The sequence below is a fragment of the Vanessa atalanta genome, chromosome 17 (genome assembly GCF_905147765.1).
Source record: "Vanessa atalanta chromosome 17, ilVanAtal1.2, whole genome shotgun sequence".
NCBI classification, from domain to species: domain Eukaryota; kingdom Metazoa; phylum Arthropoda; class Insecta; order Lepidoptera; family Nymphalidae; genus Vanessa; species Vanessa atalanta.
Genome location: NC_061887.1, coordinates 41546 through 62528, shown reverse-complemented (window position 1 = coordinate 62528; position 20983 = coordinate 41546). Strand labels below are relative to the sequence as shown.

Below are 20983 nucleotides of genomic sequence, written 5' to 3'. Positions count from 1 at the left end.
ACTATTACTTCTATTGAGCCATTGCTCTTTTTATACCTATTTTTAAGGAAACCTGCGCGTGTCGGATGCGGGTTCGCCTCGCGTATATACACCGAGTCGCGACGGAGCCCCGCGCTGTATTCAGGCCTAACCCATCTTTTATGAAAAGAGCCATTTACTTGGCGGCTGTCTTGGCGGTCTTGGTGCTGCGCAGCGGCGGTTATGGAGCGGAAATAAACATTTACTTTTTCTTTAGATATAAAAATTTATTCATCTTTTAAAATGCACGTTCTGAAATATTTACAATAGAATTGGTATCGAGTCCGCGAGGCGCGTTTCAGTCGAGAGCCAGCACCGAGGCGGCGCCGAAGGGCGAGCGATACACCACGCGCAGCTCGCGGAACAGGCTGGCGGGCGGCGCCACGTTGGCGAGGTACACGCGGCCCAGCGCCGGCGGCAGCGCGGCCGGCAGCCCCGCCAGCAGCGACGCGCGCGCGCACACGCCGTCCCAGCCCGCGCCCGGCGGCTCCACCGCCACCACCGCCGCCCGCGCGCCGCGCACCCACGCCAGCGCCGCCGCGTGCCGCTCCTGCGCGTCGTCCAGCAGCGGGTCGTACAGCGCCAGCAGCACCACGTCGGGCGCCGGCAGCGCCGCCGCGCTCGCGTGCACCGGCACGCCGCACAGCGCCAGCGCGCCCAGCTCGCGCCGCAGCTCCGCGCACTCGGCCTGGCCGCCCGGCCCGGCCGCCAGCAGCACGTGCGCGCGCACGCCGTGCGCGGCCAGCACGCGCGCCGTCTCCAGCCCCGCGGCGCCGAGGCGGTGCGCGCCCGCCAGCACGACGGCCACGGGCGCCTGGTGCGCGTTGCGCGCCTCGAGGCGCCGGCCGCCGCCCGCGAGGCGCAGCGCCACGTCGGCGGCGGCGCGCGCGAGCAGCGTGAGCGCGCCGTCGAGCAGGCCGCAGCGGCGCATGGCGTCCCAGAAGTCTCTGCGCAGGCGCGGCGCGGCGGAGGGCACGCGGCGCCCGTCGTCGGCGCTGTACACGACGGGCCCGCGCAGCTCGTCGGGCAGGCGGATGGCGGGCAGGGCGGGCGCGGCTCCCAGCACGTTCTCGTCGTGGCGGAAGCGCGCCGCCTCGTCCGCCGCGCGCACGACGTCGGGCCGCGCCGCCGAGCGCATCTCCTCCCACAGCGCCTGCGCGTTGTCGTCGGGAAACTAAACTCGGATGATATATTTGCAACAATACTTCGACCACGACCGCCCGTTGCTGATATGCAAATATGTATGTCTCGGTTGTTACTAAAACATAATCTATACGTTAAAACAACAAAACAAAGTCATTTTTTTTTTTATTCGCAAGTGTCCAGCCGTGAAATAATAATAATTAACATACATAGTATGTAAATTGGTAAGAAACCATAAATACTGACTCAATAGTTTTTCTCAGGAGGGTCTACATTATCAATTGGTGGCCGCTTCATATATTTTATATAGTGTAACGAGATTACTGAAAGGTGCTTTTATGAGCCTACTTGAATAAAAATTATTTTAATTTTGATTTTTCTTTACTTGTTTGTCGAAGAGAGCGAGGTTGCCCTCGAAGTCAAAGTCATCGTCGAGAGCTGGGTCAGCCGTATCTCCAAAACAGGCCTCATTCCGACGTCGAGCTTTCTCATGAAAGGGACCACTGCGACCTTTAGGTGTAGAACCTGTATTACCATAACTTCCTGGAAAATGTAAGAAAAGTCTATTGTATTTCCTCTCCATGAAAGTATTGATCTGGATCTCCTCAGTAGGTTACCCTGTCTCAAATCAAAGAGCAAAGCAGTAACAAGCCATAAAAAGATATACATAAATACATTTTCAGATTTCTTAAGAAATATACCATCATCAATGATAGAGTCAAGTTTCCAACCAGCAACACTTTCAGGAAATACCCACATCAATATGAAACTACTAATTATTACAAACAAAGCACAAACACACCTATAGGTATTACATTAAATTCAACACTGTAACATGATGATTCAAAAGCACGTTTATGAACCTGCTTGAATAAAGAATATTTTCATTTCGATTGTCTTTAAATGGAAGATTGCATGGACACTACGGCAAGCTCTGTTTAAGCATCTGTTACATTGCTGCTTAAAATGAATTAAAAACTCACCCGATTGATTGCTTTTGTTACTTCGCGTGGGCTGTATGTCTATAGGCTTGCTGCGAGTGGGCACTGGCAGGGCACCACGGGGAGGTGCACTCTTATTACTAATATTGCTTACATTTTGCTGATTACCTACAAAGCATTATGGTTGTAGAAAACAAACTACATGCAATACTTAAATACCACTAATTAGGACAGATACCTGAGTGTGAAGGGTTGGCTTGCAAGTTTTCACAAACGGTAGCTCTTTGACCCTTTTTATTATTTTTTGTTACAGCTACTGTACTGTGTGTCTGTTCAGCTGGCTTCGATCTTGCTTCCTCAATTATTTTCAGATCTTTAATATCGGCTGCGCTATGAATAAATAAATTTTACTTTTAAATAAAAAACTTGATAAAGGACGATGAATTACATATTACTACGACAGGTGTTATTTGTTTATTTGTAAACACATATGTTATTAAATATTTCAAACTTTGAGTTATACTATGAGAACTTACTTTAAAGTTACTTGTGATTTAGGGTAAGGAAAGCCGTTTCTGAATGCTTTTGTCAGCGTAATTGTTGTACCGTCGGCTTCTAATATTGTACCCTGATAGCAGCCCAATGGGTCGCCACAGTTGACGGACACGGCGTAGCCAATCCACTTTGACATTTTTACAACTTTGTTAAAATAGTCAATTCAATATTTTAAAATATCCGTTCGTATCACATAAGCTTTATAATATTTATATGTAAATGTAATATATTTAACAAATACAAATAGGTACTAATTTTCTGTTTCTCCCGTAATTCGTAAAATAACATGTTTTTCGACAATTGTGACTACTGACAGTGACAAGCACGTGAAGGAAGCAGCAGAATGTCATTTTAACCGTGAAATCGTGAATTTGTCAAACGGACTGGACCTACTTCTTTCTTTAATACATAACAATTAGTCAAAAGTCAAACAGTTTAATGCTTAATACCATAGACGTCACAGACTGAGACTTACTTTCTCGATTTAACACATGGTATATCTATTAGCTTAACTATTTGACTTAGTTTACTACAATTATGGTTATAGTTATTAAAAAGTACGGCGAATTGTACGAATCGCGAGCCACTGACATTTGAGGAGAACGGTCAACGAACTAGGTTCATAAACAGCTCGAAGACGAGTTTCAGACGATAATATAATCATCATCATGATCAGCCTGTGTCATTCCACTGCTGGACGTAAGCCGATAATATAATACACAATTCTTAAATATGTCGTTTGCCGTCTTACTCTTTCGCAAGCATGGATATTATTAATAATTTGATGCTCTATATTACAATATGAACAAAATAACGAAATGATTTACGTTGCTAACGGATGCGTAAGACAAACGCTCAAATAGAGTTCATAAATCGGAAAAAGGAGCATAGAAAACCCACAAAGCAGGTACAGAAGTTTACTAAACTTTAAAAGAACCTTAAATAGAAAACGGACATAAAAAATTAAAGGTTGTATACAAAGTACATTAACTGAAAAAATGGTAATTTAATTGGTTATCAAAATTAAAATGAATGGAATACTATAAACGTAATATAAATTTAAAAATCTAAAAATAAATGGTAATAATACTTGTAAATGGTAAACAATGGTAGCTTATAGCCTTGAAACATTTATGTCAGAAGTGGCGTTGAGGAATTAATTAGAAAAATCAACCTCAACCAAGCACAAGCTAATTATATACATTTTTATGAATCCTGTTTTATATATTATTTTGTTTTATCTATCAATGTTTTGTTTAATGGTTTTTATAGTTCTGTTTTATATATACCTTCGTTATTTCTATCTAATGCTGTGCTGCAGAACTATCGATAGTTGACCTCGAAAATTATTTAGGATATCGATAGTACTGTCGATAGTATCGTTTTGACCAATACTATCGATACTTTACTATTGATACTATCGATAGTATCGATAGTTTTGGACTATCGAGAGTCAGTGAATGAATTTTGAGAAAAGGATAATGACGAAGTCAAAGCTCTCTTTAATGTTTCTTGAATCGAGGCCCTGATTTATCACTGAATATTGTTATTTTTTTTGAAACGCTTCTTTGAAACATCGACAGTCGTATGTATAATGTAAATTTTACACTTCACACATTTTTAAGCTCAAGGGTGAATTTTAATGTTTTTTAATAAATCGAAAAAAAGTACTAACTGTATTTATTCTTATAGTCCTTACTGGCGCAAATTTAATTAAACTTATTAAATTATATTGTCGTTACCTGGCCTACGAAATAACTTATCTTGGACAGTAATACTATCGGAAAAATACTGGCTATTGATAGTACAAAACTATCGATACCGATCAATAGCTTAGTTTAAAAGTAATGGTTTTACTATACAATACTATAGTATTGGTCATAGAGAGCTACCGATACTATCGATAGTATTGACACGTGACAATACTCTCGATACTATCGCTAACACCTTAACTATCGATGTGCAACACTAGTCAATGTCAGCTTAACAGATTTAGCAGTGTCAGCCTTGAGAAGTCTGTCAATTTGTCAAACGCACCTTACGTCAGATTCTCAATGTTTTTGTAATTGTATGTGGTCCGGTCGTTTTTGTTGTGAATTACGTTTGATAAAATATTTTTACTTTACAAAAAGTAAAAATATGTGACTTAAATTAATATGTATTTACCAAACAAGAGTAATAATATAAAAATGGTAATATTTTATGATATTTTTAAATACGAGTTGTGTTATTCATTTCATGCTGTTGTAGCTTGGAATCTTTCGTTCAATTATAATTTTTAATTTTAATAATAATATGCTTGGCAATAATATTATTTCTCGACGCACACCTGAAGATTTTTTTTTGTATTTAAGATAAGGATTGTAAAATTATTTAATTCCATAGATATGTCTCGGGCACAATTACATACCTACTTTGAATTAATTTGGTTTCGATGAATTTCTGAACCCAAATTAAAAACATATTTTTATATTATGTAGAACATTAAATAAAAATATATCATGTAATACAGTGCGGCATTTCGCACGAGGTCAAAAGCTCCCGAGAGTTAAATTATGTACCGCAATCGATATAACGACCGCAAAGGTTTTGTTTTTTATAAAATATTCAATGATAGGTGTATAAAATTTAAGAATCTCGAATATACAGGTAAGTCAAAAATATTACAGCACGTAACACGCTTCGCCTAGAACACTTGGTCTTATAGGAAGATTTAACCTACATCTGTTATCTTAACAACTCAGTCATCATTCTATAAGTAGTATCTATCGTTTAGTTACTTGAACTCTAAACAATTGCGACAAATATTATCGTATCATAAATAGTTGGTTCCGATACATATTTTTGTTGCGAGTACAATCAGCAATCACTAGACTTCCTTCGATGTTCAAAACCATACACAAAAACACTACTTATGTGGGTTATGTCTTAATATCACAATCACATTGACTGTTACTGTGCTGAAAACAACTTTAGTTTAATTTAATTGTCGCAAAGTGTTAATCCTTATCACATATTACCTACTACTTACTTAATTCTGTGACGTCTTTTAAATGAACGTGAATAAATATAGTCTTTTACACTTTGCAATTAGTTCCCACGTGCATTGTACAAATAAACATATTAAAAAATATTTAAAAAAACGCATGAAAAAATACGCGAGACATGAAGTTCGTAGAATTAGCACAATACGGACAGAGACATCGGTTAGCAAATGTTTATAACTCATTATTTAAAAAATAGCACCAGATTCAATTCTACCATAGATGATAGATAGAAACCCCGTGCCGAGTCGGAACATCTAGTAATAAATAAAAATAAAATACTGTCCTGTGTAGAAATATTCGTTACGAGCGGGGATTTTTCAGATTATCGTTTAATTCTTTATATTAATCTAACCCACCCGGGTTTTGCGCGGGTATAATAATAATAATAAATATAACCTATAAATCCTAATACATATAACTGTTTGTTCATGCGGTGCGTGCCAGTAAAACTTCAATATAATTATCGTCATGTTTCAGCTAATTCACCCAAAACCTTTTAATGAATCAGTTCGATGTTTATCGCGTTCGGACAAACAGACAGAAGCGGCGGGAGTTTCCAGAAATGTTCCACTGTAGGAAACAAATTATCTTCCAATCGAGCTAAAGAGGCGGACGTGCCGTCAAGGAATCTGTTTCGATATCTTGTCAGATAATATGGAATGCAAATAAAAATGTCATAAATTTGTAAACTATGTCACGTGATGTCACAGCACAGGCACGGGCAGGTGGTAAAGGAGAACGTATTCGAAGATGGCGTGGTACCACTTCGCTGGGTGGCGGTGGCTGCCGTCGTCACGTCGCTGTCGCTGGTGGTGGCGGCGCTGGTGGACCGTCGCCTACCCGAACCTCTCGATCGCTCCGCGCCGGCAGACCACTTCATAGCAGAGATAGCGCACGAGCATCTCGTCAACCTCACCTCTATCGGTCCGAGGGTAAAGTATAATGTTCCGAAAGACTTGACACAATCAATTGCAGAAAATAATAAAAACTAATTTCAAGGTCATTATATTTTTGTCTGATGATACGACATGTGAGATTCTTTAAGATGCATGTTGACATTGTTACATTACCATAATTTAATTTAATAAATTCCTCGACGCGTGTCTGAGATTAGGTCGAATAGTACAATATTAATTGTTTACGAATAGTGCCGGTGCATATTCGCAGGTGGCAGGCAGCTATGAAAACGAAGTGTTAGCGGTGCAGATTCTGGTGGAGGCCGTGAAGAGCATCGCGGCGCAGGCGTCGCCGCACAACCGCGTCGACTACGACGTGTTCTCGGCCAGCGGCGCCTTTTCGCTCACCTTCCTCGACGGTAAGTTGTTTGACACAGGACTCGTGGGGTCAGCTGTGTGTGTGTCTTCCGCTGTAGTTTTGCATATCAAACAATAAACGGACATAAAATGGCGTAGTGTAATGTGTTGCAAGAAAACCAAAACACCGATTTGTGGAAGTGCTTATTTTAGATTGTCCAGAAATTCATGCTTGTGTTCGGGAAACTCGATTAGCTACACACTACAGAGCTACACAATAGAGTAACGTAAGACGTGTTTTAACTGTGTTGTTTGAAAACGAAGTCATCTGTCTGTGGACGACGAGACTAACTATGTACATATTACTTGATATTTTTCGAATTCAAATGTCGAATGAAAGTATTGTTAATTCGATTCAACCATACGGCAAGGCATCTCTAGTAATAGAATTGACTATAGACTAATTTTCCCCAGTAAAGTTATTATTACTGAGGGAACTTTCGACCTCACGAGTGATTGCTCATATAACATTCGTGGCTGATGGGTTGGCTTAAGTTTACGGTGGAAGTGGTATAAAGGAGATTTCCTGTAGCTAAATGATATGGCGCGCAGGCATGAGCAACGTGTACCGCGACGTGCAGAGCGTGGCCGTGCGCGCGCGCGCCGCCGGCGGCCGCTCGCCGCGCGCGCGCACCGCGCTGCTGCTCAACTGCCACTTCGACACCGTGCCCGACAGCCCCGGTGAGTGCGCGCCACACGCTCCCACACTCCACGCACTCCACACACTCTACACACTCCACTCGCTCCACTCACTCCACCCGCCCACGACAAGCGCGTTGCCGTTTCACTCCCGTTGGATGACAATGGAGGATTTTGTGCGCCGGCCAAACCAACCTTGAAGGAAATGTTATCGCGCGGTGTGCCAGTTTCCGTTGCGATCGGCTGCCGTGAGCGATACCGGTCAGGAGGCCACGATCGCTATCATATAATTAACCAATTAGGTATTATAGTTCAGTATCGTAGTCGAACTCGTAAATGAAAAGTGAGTCATAATTAGTGATACGATCTTGTTGTACTCGATATCTTGAGAAATTTGAGATTATGTGGAGTTATTAAATAATCGTTAGCTTTGCCCCGACATGAGCATTACCCTCGTTGAACTTAAAACAAAAAATAAAATAGTATTTATAAATTTGGGTTTTGATCATTGAAGGTGACGACGCTAACAGTGAACCACCTCCAAGAACGTCATAAAAATGTTCAGCTTATTAACGGAAAGGAAGGACGTTGACGTGGCCCGTAAACATTGCGAGTGTTATATAAAACCGCAAATTGAATGTGAACCGATAATCGACGGCAAATTAAATAGTCAGGTTTTTGCACAAATAAAACTTTGTATTGATTCTTGTGAAAAATTTTTTTGACTTTCGTTAATTACATTATTTTGTTGAGCAACAAACGTCGGTCACCCTAAATTGGAATACACAGTTTAATTTGTATGATGTAAGGAATGGTTATTATTTATGGTGGTGACTACATAGCAGTTGATCCGCCTACCTATAAAATAGATATAGTGATATAAAGTTAAACTACCGAGAAGAAGCGCCTATAAAAACAATGTCTTTATTACCTTTTATACTACATACATCATTATTTAGGATCGTATTTAATGTTAATTCCTGGATGAAAAGCAACATATTATTTGACATTCGGTCCGTCGCGCGTCGGTTTCCGCGCAGCTGTTTATATAATACAAAATACAATAGACAGAGCAGTCACAAAATGAGGCGAGCGTGTCGTCCGCTTAACTGAATAATTGTTTGAGCGAACGCCGCGCCGGAGTCAAGGTGGACGAAATTTAATCACTGTAAATAAAAATGCTTCCCAATACGAATAAGTATCTACTTTACACAATTACATTTTAAATCCACTAGTTGAGAGAACTATGTCATAAATGTGTTAAAAGCAAACGACTATTTTAAATTGTATGTCTAACTACACTATTTTTTTCTTTTCGCATTTTCGATTGTTAATGAAATACTAATCGTGAAACCGAGCCGCTTGTCGATTGCAGACACGAAACATGTGAAAAATATTTTTCTTCATTATCAGGAGTCGCGTATGAATCGTAGGTTCGCGTAGCAGCAAATGTAACCCCTTATCCGAATAACATGTAATGCCCTTAAATCATCGGTATGAAATAATAAGTATCCGTTAAGAAATTAAAAACGATAACCTTTAAAGTTCATCATTGACTGTTAATTGAAAAAATGGTTCATGTTGCAACTTGCAAGCACTCAAATGGCCAACTTTCAGCGGAGATGCTTCCCCGGCGTCGCGAAGTCCTCGTCCAATGTGATCACAAGTCAATTGTTCGTTATTTAGATCACGTGTATCACTATAATGCATGCTAGTGTGAGAGATATACGCGCGTGCTTTTATCACATATATTTCTATCATAAGGAGGTAAGTTTTGCTTCATTTCTGGACTCACAAAAACTAGCAATACAATTCATGTTCACTGCATTCCAAACCGCATTGGAACAGAGCGGTGAAATGTGCTCCTAATTATTCTTCTCAAAGTAATTCTGAAGTAATTAACTAGCAATACTTATCGACAGCGAATTACTTCAATCCGAGTATATACTCTCGAGTGAGTGGGTACTTAATTTAGACAACCTTTCATTATTACTAAATAGTGAAGTGTAGTGTAAAAGAAATAGTAGAATAACTTTGATTGGATATATAAATTTTTAAATAGAAAATTAAATTTAAATTATATAAAAAATATTTAATTTTAATTAAATGTAAGTAGAAAATACGGAATGATTCGTGTGAAGCCGCAGCGCGCAGCCAGTTGCCAATAATTAAAATATATCTCTCTAAAGTATTCCAATGAGAGAAAAAATTTACTCCTCACTCGGAACTCCACTGGGAGCTAAACTACAAACAAAGAAATATTCTGGTGCGAATGAGCATCCGACGTAAGATATTTAAAGTGGCTCTGGCGCGGCGCAGGCGCGAGCGACGACGGCGCGGGCTGCGCGGTGGCGCTGGAGACGCTGCGCGCGCTCGTGGCCGCGCCGCGCCCGCTGCGCCACGACGTCATCGTGCTGCTCAACGGCGCCGAGGAGAACATCCTGCAGGCCTCGCACGCCTTCGTCACCCAGCACCCGTGAGCGCCGCCCCCTCTCTCTGCAGCCGACGTTGTCCGCCATAGTAAAGACGCGTGTGTTCGTAAACAGCTGGGCGAAATCTGTGCGCGCGTTCATCAACATCGAGGCGTGCGGCGCGGGCGGCCGCGAGGTGCTGTTCCAGGCCGGCCCGCACGACCCCTGGATCATGGAGGTGATACTTCGGTTGGCTTCGTGCTCCAGCTTTGGGATCCTACGCGAGTAAAATTGTCGAGTCGTGACGCTCGTCCGGTCCGCAGGTGTACGCGGGCGCGGTGCCGCACCCTTTCGCCTCGTCGCTGGCGCAGGAGCTGTTCGAGAGCGGGCTCATCCCGGCAGACACGGACTTCCGCATCTTCCGCGACTACGGTGACCTGTCGGGCGTCGACCTCGCGTGGAGCAGCAACGGCTACGTGTACCACACGCGCCTCGACACAGCCTCGCGCGTGCCGCCCGCGGCGCTCCAGCGCACCGGCGACAACGTGCTGGCGCTGACGCTCGGTGAGTGAGGCGGGGAAGCGAGTCGGCGCGCGAAGTCCGGTCTGACGGTGCCCGTGGGCTCGCAGGTCTGCTGAGCAACGAGCGACTCGAGCTCGCCACGGAACGAGAACGACAGCCGGTGTTCTTCGACGTGGTCGGCGCGTTCGTGATCGCCGCCCGCGCGCCCGCCGCCGCGCTGGCCGTCGTCGTCACGCTTGCGACGCTCGCGCTGTCCCTGCACCTGTCGGCCGACGACGCCGCTAGACAACGTAGGTCCATCCTCATCTCGTCCTCGGGGCTGCCGTCACCCACAGCCTAAAAGCGTCCCACCGGCCGCAGTGTACATGTCGCGGCGCGCGTGGTGGCGCGTGGTGCTGCGCGCGGCGCGCGGCGTGGCGCTGGCGCAGCTGGCGGGCGTGGCGGCGGCGCTGCTGCCGGCGCTGCTGCTGCACGCGGCCGGCGCGCGCCTCGCCTTCTACGCGTCGCCCGGCCTGCTCGTGCCGCTGTACGCGCTGCCGGCGCTGTGCGGCGCGTGGGCGGACGCGCGCTACGCGTGGCGCGCCTCGGCCCCCGTGCGCGGCTGGTGGGAGTGGCGCGCGTGGCGCGACGCGCTGGCGCTGTGGGCCGGCGTGGTGCTGGCGGCGGGCGCCCTGGCGGGCCTGCGCTCGGCCTTCCTGCCGCTGCTGTGGACGCTGCCGGCGTTGGCGGCGCTGCCCCGCTGCTCGCCCGCGGCCGGTGCGGCGCTGCACGCGGCGCTGTCTGCGCTGCCGGCGCTGCAGTCCGCGTACCTGGCGCTGGGCTCGGTGGACATGTTCGTGCCCATCATGGGCCGCGCCGGCACCGCACCTCTACCCGCCGACGTCAGTTGTGCCCCATACGCCTTCGGATCGAGCCGGAATCGGCATATGATACGGGGCTGTCGTTTCGCAGGTGATGATGTCGCTGGTCGTGTCGTCGCTCACGCTCACGACGTTCAGCTGGATGCTGCCGCTGGTGGCCGCCGCGCGCAAGCCTGCCCCGCTGGTATTCACATATTATTACTCGATACCTTTTATTGTACACGACAAAGAGAATAAAAAATACAAAATATGAATACAACCTAAATGAAAGTAGGCTTTATTCGTATTTGGGGTATGAGATAGGTGGTGTTTTAATAATAAATACAGTAACGTTATTATGAGTATTCATATATTTTTCATTTAGTTTGACGTCTAAAGATGGTGTGATATTCCACAAAACAAACTCTGACACAAGCCGCGGATACTTTTACGTGTAATGGCTTTATTCGTTCGACTCCTTCTTAGTCGATTATTGAGATCAAATCAGTGCGGGACGAGGCACAAAGGTCGTGAGGCGCGTATCAAAGTCAAAGTCAAAGTCAAAAATCTTTATTCAATATAGAAGTGTATATACTTGCTTATTGATTGTCAAAAATCTACCACCGGTTCGGAATTTAGCACCTCAGACCTGAAAAGAACCGGCGAAAGAAACTCAGCGGGATATATTTTATTTTTTTTTAACCATATACCTCGTAACGAGTCGAAATCGACTCCCAGATATATGCGGGCGCGCTGGTGTCCGCGCTGACGGTCGCGCTGGTGCTGCTGACGCCGCTGGGCGCGGCCTACAGCGCCGAGCGCCCGCAGCGCGTCATGCTGTTCCACACGCGCCGCACGCTGCACGCGCCGGAGCCCGTCGTGGAGGACTTCTACTGGCTGCCCGAGCTGGACGTCAACACGCCGCACTCGCTGGACGCGCACGGTGAGACCCGCCCCGCCCCGCGTGCGGCGCCCGCCCCTCCCCGCCTGACCCGACTCGTGCGCAGTGGGCGGCATGCGGGAGGCGCGCGCCAGCTCGGCCGACGAGTGCGCGCGCTGGCTGTACTGCGGCGCGCCCTACTTCCTGCCCGTGCTGTCGCTGGTGTCGCGCGGCCACCGCCTGCCGGCGCCCGGGCCGCCGCTGGCCGAGCTGCGCGTGCGCGCCGAGCTGCTGCCGCACGAGAGCCCCGACGCGCGCACGCTGTCGCTCGAGCTGGAGGGCCCGAGCCACGTGGTGGTGATCCTGTCGCCGGCGGCCGGCGCGCACGTGCCGTGGTGCTCGGAGCTGGAGGGCGCGCCGCAGCCGGGCCCGCGCTGGGGCGCGCGCCTCACGTACTTCGTCGCGCTGCACCACGCGCGCCGGCCGCGGCCGTGGCGCCTGCGCTGCACCGTGCGGCGCGCGGCGGGCGCGGGGCGCGCGGGGGGCGCGTGGCTGCAGGTGTCGGCGGCGGGGCACGCCATGTTCGGCGCGGGGCAGCGCCACGAGCGGCACGCGCGGCTGCTGGCGGCGCTGCCGGCGTCCGTGGCGGCCACGGGCTGGGGCGTGGACCTGCATCTGCTGGAACTCTAGCGCGCGCGGGTCCGCCTTTCGTCTCCGTCGTTAGCGATGACTGTCAAACGTGACCCAGACGGTTCGGCCGTCGCCCTCTCATACAGACGTATATGATTGACTACGCCTCGTTGTTCGTAAACGGCGAGCCAGCAGTCCGTCCTCATCGGCGCGGCCCGCTGCAGAGTCCGCAGTCGGCCGACGTAGCGACCCGCTCGTGGGTTCGCCGTTATATTTATTTGATTAATATAAAATGTGTGCAATAATTTTAATTGGAACTACGAGTATCAGACCAAACATTCGATGCTAAAGTATCTACTTTTAGAGTTTTAGATTTAAAAACAAATAAACGCTTGTGTTTTTATAAATTCCTTTACCTCAGATGTCTAGGGCTATGAATCGAATATAGCAATAGTAAGACTATGGCACGACTCGCTGTTATCATTCGTAAACGGGAACTAAAGATAAGTAATTGGATGGAAACCAAGGGTGTCTTAGGATTATTTTAGTAAAATTATTGCGTAGCAGCCCCAGCGAGTGGCGACTGCGACTTGACAACACTATTTAAATGTTCAATGAATTAGTTAAGGCACTCGAAATAATAGACTCGAGAACAAATGCACACACTAGCTAGCAGCGGACACGTCACGCGAGGGGCGCCGGGCGGCTGACATGCTTGCAGTCCTGTGCTTCGATATCGTAACGGCTACTCGACGATTTAGGGTTGATTGTGTTTACCTGTTCGGTATTATTTAATTCCTCGGAGATGTTGACTTGATTTTATGCTACTTTTGTAAATAAAGTTTAGTTATAATTACTTTGGTATTTATTTTTACAATACAGTTTTTTCTTATTGTTTAAAATATAATGTATGTATTTTTTGTTTAAATATATTCCACGGGATAAATATGTTAACTTACTGATAATGATAATTTATAATATCAGGCCATCAGTCTAAGTGGCAAGATAAGAAAGTAGAAATAAAAAACTGAGTTCGGCGACTAGCGATAGGAGTGGCGTAAGAAACTGGCCCTATAAACAATTTAAAATCATATATTTCTATAATAAAACTTTTTTTTTTGTTTTACTAGAAGGAAATGCATTTATGCATGCCGCCTGGTTGGGGGACCGGGTCGGGTATGTGGGTCTCCCCGGGGCCTAGTGCCCCGTCTTACACACTAAAACCTCCTCGAGTTTCCACCGCACCACATAATGATGGGGCTACGGGAACCCTCGCGGCTAACCGCAGCCCCACCAGCGGCAGCCGCCATAAGGCGATGATATATGAACGTGCGCCTTCCTCTGCCTCCGTCCCGTAATGTGACTGACTCCCCCGAGTCCGCCCTGAGGGCGGGCGTCAAATGCTGACGCCCTGCGGCGGTGTATAACCACACCTCGAATGTTCGTAACGAGAAACCTTCTCCCCTTCTTGCCGACGAGGCCGCTCACAGAGTCCACTCTGCTGACCAGAGAAGTACCAGGACCGACCCGGTGGCAAATAACATTGCCACATTGTACATGGTTTTCTGGTTTTCATTCCTTTTTTCCTCTAAAATTATACAGGAATACTTTTTTGTATCATTATTGAAGATCAGATCAGTATTCTAGAGAAGATAATCTGCTCGTTTATGTAGTGCTTACAGAAATAACTTGCAACTCATTTTTATAGGTACAGCGTTCGATTTATATTGAAATATGAACATTTAAAAAACACGTATTTTTAAGAAATAATTTGTCAAATATCAGTAACTCATAAATATTTGGCTTATAATCCCTTTCAAAAAAGTTGTGAAAACGGCTAATCAAATCAAATTTCAGTTCAATTTCGCCACTCTTAATTATTGGTATCGGGCGTAAGCAGACGAAAATTATAATTAACGAACACTTGAAATAGCAAAATTAATGGTTCCTGCCACCTGACAATTGAATTATACGCGTGATTTATAAAAAAAAGTAAGTGCTTGATTGAGAATATACAACTATTTTTCAACAATAATATTTAATAGCATCATTAAACTTTAGTAACAGAGTTAAATGAAACAGTCGAATAAAATCAAATGGTTGAATGAAATTCATCAATTTGTAAATAGTTATTACATTATTTTGGGGTATAAGTCAAAATTTATAAAGGTATTTATTTTTTATTATTCATTCTAATAGATCATAAAGAACTAATAAATTCCAATATTTTTTTATTTAGTATAAGTTTTTTCATTTTGCATTATTAAATTGTAGTTAAAACCAATAAATTTATTACGAGGAAATCTATTTAATCTGTGGATTACACGAATGAAATGTAATTGTAATTTGTATACTCTGTTATGTCACCGGTACCCAATACCCATGGTATTATTTACATTTTTGAATTAGTTTCATGTATAGTTTTGCCTCCAAAATACTAATGGAAAGCCTAACGATAGCTTTAATTTCAATCGATGAAATTTAATTTACTTTTCACGTGTAGTATTGCATCTTCTCATAAAAATGTAGGTTTTGTATTGAATTTTATGCTGTAATTTATAGTTATTGATTTGAGGTTAATTTGTTATTTTGTTTTAGGTCTCCTAGCTCAAACTCAAAACTGGTTCAACGAACAATCGATTTAAATTATATAAATAAAAAACGTTCAAATTCTATAAAATGGATAATTCTGAATGCTGTATTTTTGCTGATATTTGCATATGACTTGTAAGTATGGTTTTAATAACCATTAACAATCCTGTTCTAATAATGATTATTTGATCTATAAGGTTATATGTAGCTCCGAGTAACAAACGTCAGTTTTTAAAAGTAACATGTAGAATACATCAAAATTTTGTTTCTATAAACTTTACAGCATCAATACTAGTAAATGTCATTCATTTCAACCTAATACAAAATTAAATACTAAGAGTTTTCTATCGATAACATAAGGGTTATTATTTGTACAGTGCAAATGTTGTAGAGCAGTGTTTACATAGTAGTTTGTGGCCACAATTTGCAAATACTTGTTAATTTGCCAACCTTTTTTCAATAAACTAAAAAATAGAAGTTAGCAATGGCTATCGAAGTGGAAACAAATGATAAACTTCTACTTTTCTGGTTATAAATATATTTTGAATGAACTTTAAATATATTTATAACTAGACATCATATGAAGATTATACTGAAAAAAATTATACAAAAAATAAAACTCCTTGATTGCAAAATGTTGCTACAGTGGCAATGCTATTGTTTAATCACAACCTGGTTATGTATTGAGAAATGACAACTAAGTAGCCAAGAATAAATAAAAATCCTCTTTCGCAATAGCCAACTATAGTTGCTATAACGGATGAAAGGCTGTGTAGTGTATTAATTTAAAAAAAGCAGTCCAATATGTAAACAAAGGAAAAATGAAAACAGCAAAAACCGTGGTGTGCCTTTGTGACTGTACAATCATAGATAATGTTCAATCACTATTTACTGTGGATACTAATTAGTTAAAATTGGAACTTAAAATTTTACAATGATTCCTCGAAAACTATACTGCCTACATCCACTAATTTATAGGTTTTGTGCTTAAACTTTAGATCCAATTTGTAGCTTTGTCAGCTACAAAAATTTGGCTAAGCTTTTGAAATTTTCCAAAGAAGACTATTACATTAATAACACATAGTGCTGGTAATTTTAGTTAAAAAATATATTTTTTTGTAGTGTTTGCAAATAAGAAACCTAGCTAAAAATATTCTATCAAGGTTAAATTTGATTTTGAGTTTGTTAAACTTTTATACATTACTCAGTGCTATTGTCTACCTTATATTAATCCAGAACTGTTTTTAGTGCATAATATGACGAAGCTAAGGCAAATCATATAGAATATATTGATTTAAGGTTTATCAGTGTTTATACCTTCAATTGAAATAGACTATGCATACTTTGTTTTTGTGGGAAAAAATACCTTTTATGAGAATTAAGTATAAGGCACCCCATGTTCTCCATACCATTATGTTTTTTTTTTCTAGATCATGTAAATGTCCAGGATATACTTCTATGTTACATTATGTGGAGCTCGTTTGTTCGGGTATATTGGCAGCCAATTTAATTCAATATGCTCTATCTATGATTCCCAAGAGAGCAGCTAAACTGCCTCTTTCACGAGACCAACAAAAATTGCTAGGTCTCTCTAGTGCCGATTTAGGTAAAAAATGACTAATTTATATTATATATATAATATCTTATAAAATTTTTAAATAAACATTTTCCCTAACATTATTTTCAGATTCATCATTCATTTTGACTCAAAGTGAATGCTCTCGCATTCGAGCTAGCGATAGCGACGGTGAGAAGTGGCCGACCTCAGACGCCGACCTGTCGCTGTCGCCGCGCACGTGGCGCGCGTCCGCTTCCCCCCCGTCGCCCCCCTCACCCACCTCGCCCTCGCGCCGAGCCCCCTCGCCCGCACACTCACATTCGCCGTCGTCGCTCGACGCCGTCGGCGACCATTTCTTTGCCGACCGCGGCTCGCTCGCCGATTACTTGCGACACTACGAGGAGCGCGCGAGGGCCGAGTCGGCTGGCGAGGGCGCGGGGCCGGCGCGCGCGGCACCTCCTCCCGTGTACCAGCTCGCCTCCCCCGACGCCGGTGAGAGTGCCCTTCGATTAGATCCTCGAGTCCAGTCTTAACAGTCGACGACGATTAGAGACCGATCTATCATTACAGGACTCGGAAAACTCGAGGAGAGTTCACCGCAGGGATCTCCGCAGGTGTGGTGGCGACTCGACCTCGATCCGCAGCGTCTAACCCAGTGGAACCTCAATCTGCGACTCGTAAGATCTCCTGAGATATTTACTTTTAAGAGGCCCTTGCAAAATGTACAATAAACGAAATAATCGACGGACGCGTATGACATTCCACAGTGGATCCACGTCACGATCCTGGAGCGGCTGGTGCACGAGATCCGGTCGACGGACGAGGAGCTGGCGCGGTTGGCGCTGTGCGAGGCGGGCGCGCTGCGCGGCGGGCGCGTGCCGCCGACGCGGCTGCGCGCGCTGGCGCTGCACGTGCCCGCGCTGGCGCCGCTGCTGCCCTTCCTCGAGCCCTTTCCCGACCAGAGCTACGTCGTCCGGCGCATAGCTGGTGCGTTGCACGTTTAGGAGCGAAGAATTATACATTTGGTCATAAATATAGTTTTAGTTGTGATATTCTCATGGTAAGGCTATGTGTGAGCCCTTCGGATCGGTACCACTCGCTCGAAAAATCCTATCCGGTGACCCGGTTAAATACAGGCACAAGAGATGTCTTAGTTCCAGAGGTTCGGTCGGATGATAAAACATCTTCATATCCATCGAGTGTTTTAGAAGAAACTAGCAGAGATACAGAGAATTGCTTCATTATTTTATAAATATTTTTTAAAGATTTCACCATCAAATTAAATTTGAAGACTACTGAAATAAAAGCTCTGCAAGACATGCGCGGTTACTTCACAAATGTTGAGTTGCCACATCTGTTGCCGCAGAGTTGGCGCAGGGCGGCTGCCTGAGCGGCTACAGGTGGGACCGCGGCGGCTCCGACTGGGACGCGTCGAAGCCGACGGACGCGGAGCTGGTGCTGCACGTGTTCGCCACGTACCTGGACGGGCAGCTGGCGGGCGGCGGCGGCGCGCGGCCCTTCAGCGCCGAGCACGTGCGCGAGGCGGGCGCGGCGCGGCGGGGGGGGCCGCCCGCCGTGGTGCGCGTGAGTGCGCGGCCGCCGCACTACGCGCTAGCTCTGGGCGAGGAGACGCTGGACGTGGGGCGCGGCCGCAACAACCTGCTGCACACGCTGCTGCTGTTCCTGGCGGCGGCGGCGCGCTCGGACCCGCCGGCGCTCGCGCGCACGCACCTCGGCCGGGCCGGCCTCAACATGCTCTGGATTATTGGCCGCTAATCGTCGATCCTTTTCGTACAGATTTATTGCGATATGTTTTTTATCGCTTTTGGACTTTGAATATATTACAGTATTTTGACCTGAACCTGTATTTTTTGACACCCTTAATTTTAGTAAAAATAATGGTTCTTGTTGTTAATATATCAAGTATTATTTTTACTTTGAAATAAACTTAAATATTAAGATACATTATTGAGAAAATAAAACTTGAATAACTTTAGTTTTAAAACCTTATTTTAGTTAGTTGATAGTGAATTTTTTTATGAATTTTGCAATGCACAATTATCAATCTAAGTTTTACTCAATGCTTGCTGTAAATTATACTATTTTTAGTTTAAATAAAAAATGAATAAATATATGAGTGTTCCTTAAATCCATTATTATCTTTATTTAGGAAATATTGAAAATCAATTTCAGAGTAGTTCTATTTTTATTCAAATATAATTCTACAATTACAAACATTATGCTTATTAACTAACAGAATAGTGTTTTACATTGTTGTTTTAAATTAATACTAATAACACTAGCTAAATATGGTATTTAATAATATCACAAAAAATCAGAGCACAGATTGCACCCTTAATTTCATTTCATCATAATCAGTGATTACATGAAGTACAATTTGGTAAGAGAGAATCGTCTTTTAATTCTCTGGCATCACTCAGTTGTTGTTGTAAAGCAGTCTGTAATGCATCTATGAACTGAGCAAGGGATGGCTTACCACGAGTGTGCAGTGCACGCGCGAGGAACGGCAGGCGGCGCATAGCGCGGCCCGAGACCTGCGCCGCCGCCGCCTCGCGCGCCACGGCCCACAGCCGCAACGAGGCGCGCGACCCTTCCGTGTCCGCGAAGCGCACCGCTTCCAGGATGCGAAGTGCGAACAATTGCTCCCGGGGCGAGACCACGCCACGAGCCATCATTTCATCGCAACAACCCCGTAGGATTTCATAAGCGGCACGTTCCGAAGGCGGACCAATGCGTCGTTTTATGTCGGCTCGATCGACGAATGCGAGGTCGATCGCCCCTGTCACGTTAGAAGTGGTCAGGACGAGTGCGTTTGGGTGTCTCTTGAGTCTATCTAGTTGAGTTAATATAGCGTTCACTGCACGTATAGAGTCTGACGGTTCCAGGCCCGCCAGCGCCGAACGACGCGCGTGCGCTAATGATTCTACTTCGTCGACGAGAACACATGCAAGAAGACTGTGATCTTCTACAATTTCACGAATATGTTCAAATAGCTTAGCAACGAGCTTTCCACTTTCAGAGAACCATTTCGAAAACAAACCGTGAGCATTAATTTCTAAGAGGCGAACGCGCGGAAACTTGTCACCTAAGCGTACAGCCAGTTTCTGGGCAAGAGCACGACAAAAACTGGTTTTACCAGTACCCGGGGGTCCATGTAGTAATACTACTCGATTCCAACTAATAATATTCGGGTCCACCCTGCGATCAGCAAATTCAAAAGCAGTTTCCACAAATTTTAATGTCTCTTCTTTGAGTTTTGAATCGTATATGAGACTTTCCCACAAGCCATGAAATTCTTCGGTTGGCAGCGCCCAAATATCAGCAGCCGCAATTTCTTCACCAGATGCAGCATCCGTCATAGTGTCGGTCTCTACACCGAAAATGTCAAACTTATACACATGGTATACGAACTCGCATTCTGTAATAGCCACTTCTGAAACATGTTCATCGTCACACAATGTTATAGATTCTACGTGATCTTTGATACTTTTATTTTCTTCTAATTCATTGATTTTAAGCGTAACACCAGGATTTAGCGTATTAAAATTTGCTAAATAAGAATGAACGATTTCTTTGATATAGTCCTTACTTGCAAGACTTTCTCGTTTCTGTAAAACCTCAACATGAAGTGGCGAGTTCATTATAGTATAATTATATATATTTATTTTATAATTTATAATAATAGGTATTTAATATGGGGTTTTACTCTTGTTATAAACTTTGAAATAACTGCCACTTTACTTTTGAATGTCATAATAGAGAGAGACACAGGTCACAGATAGTAGAGACTAGAGTTATAGATACAGAGTAGTTATTTTATTATTGAGAACATGATTCTCAGTTCTCACAGATTAGTAAGGAAGAGTCTGAAGTA

At 44.4% G+C, this 20983-nt stretch overlaps 4 protein-coding genes across 4 annotated transcripts; 2 read left to right on the top strand and 2 right to left on the bottom strand.

Moving 5' to 3' along the window:
• Positions 1 to 236: 236 nt before the first annotated feature.
• Positions 237 to 3005, bottom strand: LOC125070596 (enhancer of mRNA-decapping protein 3). The gene is made up of 5 exons (XM_047680529.1): positions 2639 to 3005; positions 2341 to 2492; positions 2145 to 2270; positions 1547 to 1704; positions 237 to 1171 (listed from the first exon to the last, which is right to left on the bottom strand). The coding sequence occupies exons 1-5, from the start codon at positions 2791 to 2793 to the stop codon at positions 317 to 319; spliced, it is 1446 nt and encodes a 481-aa protein (XP_047536485.1). The 5' UTR covers positions 2794 to 3005; the 3' UTR covers positions 237 to 316.
• Positions 3006 to 4715: 1710 nt separating this feature from the next.
• LOC125070594 (endoplasmic reticulum metallopeptidase 1-like) lies at positions 4716 to 13794 on the top strand. Its single transcript, XM_047680528.1, has 12 exons — positions 4716 to 4849; positions 6415 to 6636; positions 6872 to 7019; positions 7570 to 7698; positions 9976 to 10132; positions 10203 to 10305; positions 10391 to 10631; positions 10697 to 10879; positions 10950 to 11470; positions 11541 to 11633; positions 12167 to 12371; positions 12436 to 13794. Exons 1-12 carry the CDS (start codon positions 4814 to 4816, stop codon positions 12996 to 12998), a joined length of 2601 nt encoding a protein of 866 aa, XP_047536484.1. The 5' UTR covers positions 4716 to 4813; the 3' UTR covers positions 12999 to 13794.
• Positions 13795 to 15298: 1504 nt separating this feature from the next.
• On the top strand, positions 15299 to 18949 carry LOC125070597 (transmembrane protein 209). Its single transcript, XM_047680530.1, has 7 exons — positions 15299 to 15463; positions 15537 to 15665; positions 16961 to 17136; positions 17218 to 17580; positions 17659 to 17765; positions 17856 to 18075; positions 18455 to 18949. Coding segments are annotated over exons 1-7 (1407 nt in total). The 5' UTR covers positions 15299 to 15461; the 3' UTR covers positions 18865 to 18949.
• A 326-nt stretch (positions 18950 to 19275) lies between these two features.
• Positions 19276 to 20892, bottom strand: LOC125070598 (pachytene checkpoint protein 2 homolog). Its single transcript, XM_047680531.1, has one exon. It carries the CDS (start codon positions 20748 to 20750, stop codon positions 19464 to 19466), a length of 1287 nt encoding a protein of 428 aa, XP_047536487.1. The 5' UTR covers positions 20751 to 20892; the 3' UTR covers positions 19276 to 19463.
• Between the last annotated feature and the right edge of the window lie 91 nt (positions 20893 to 20983).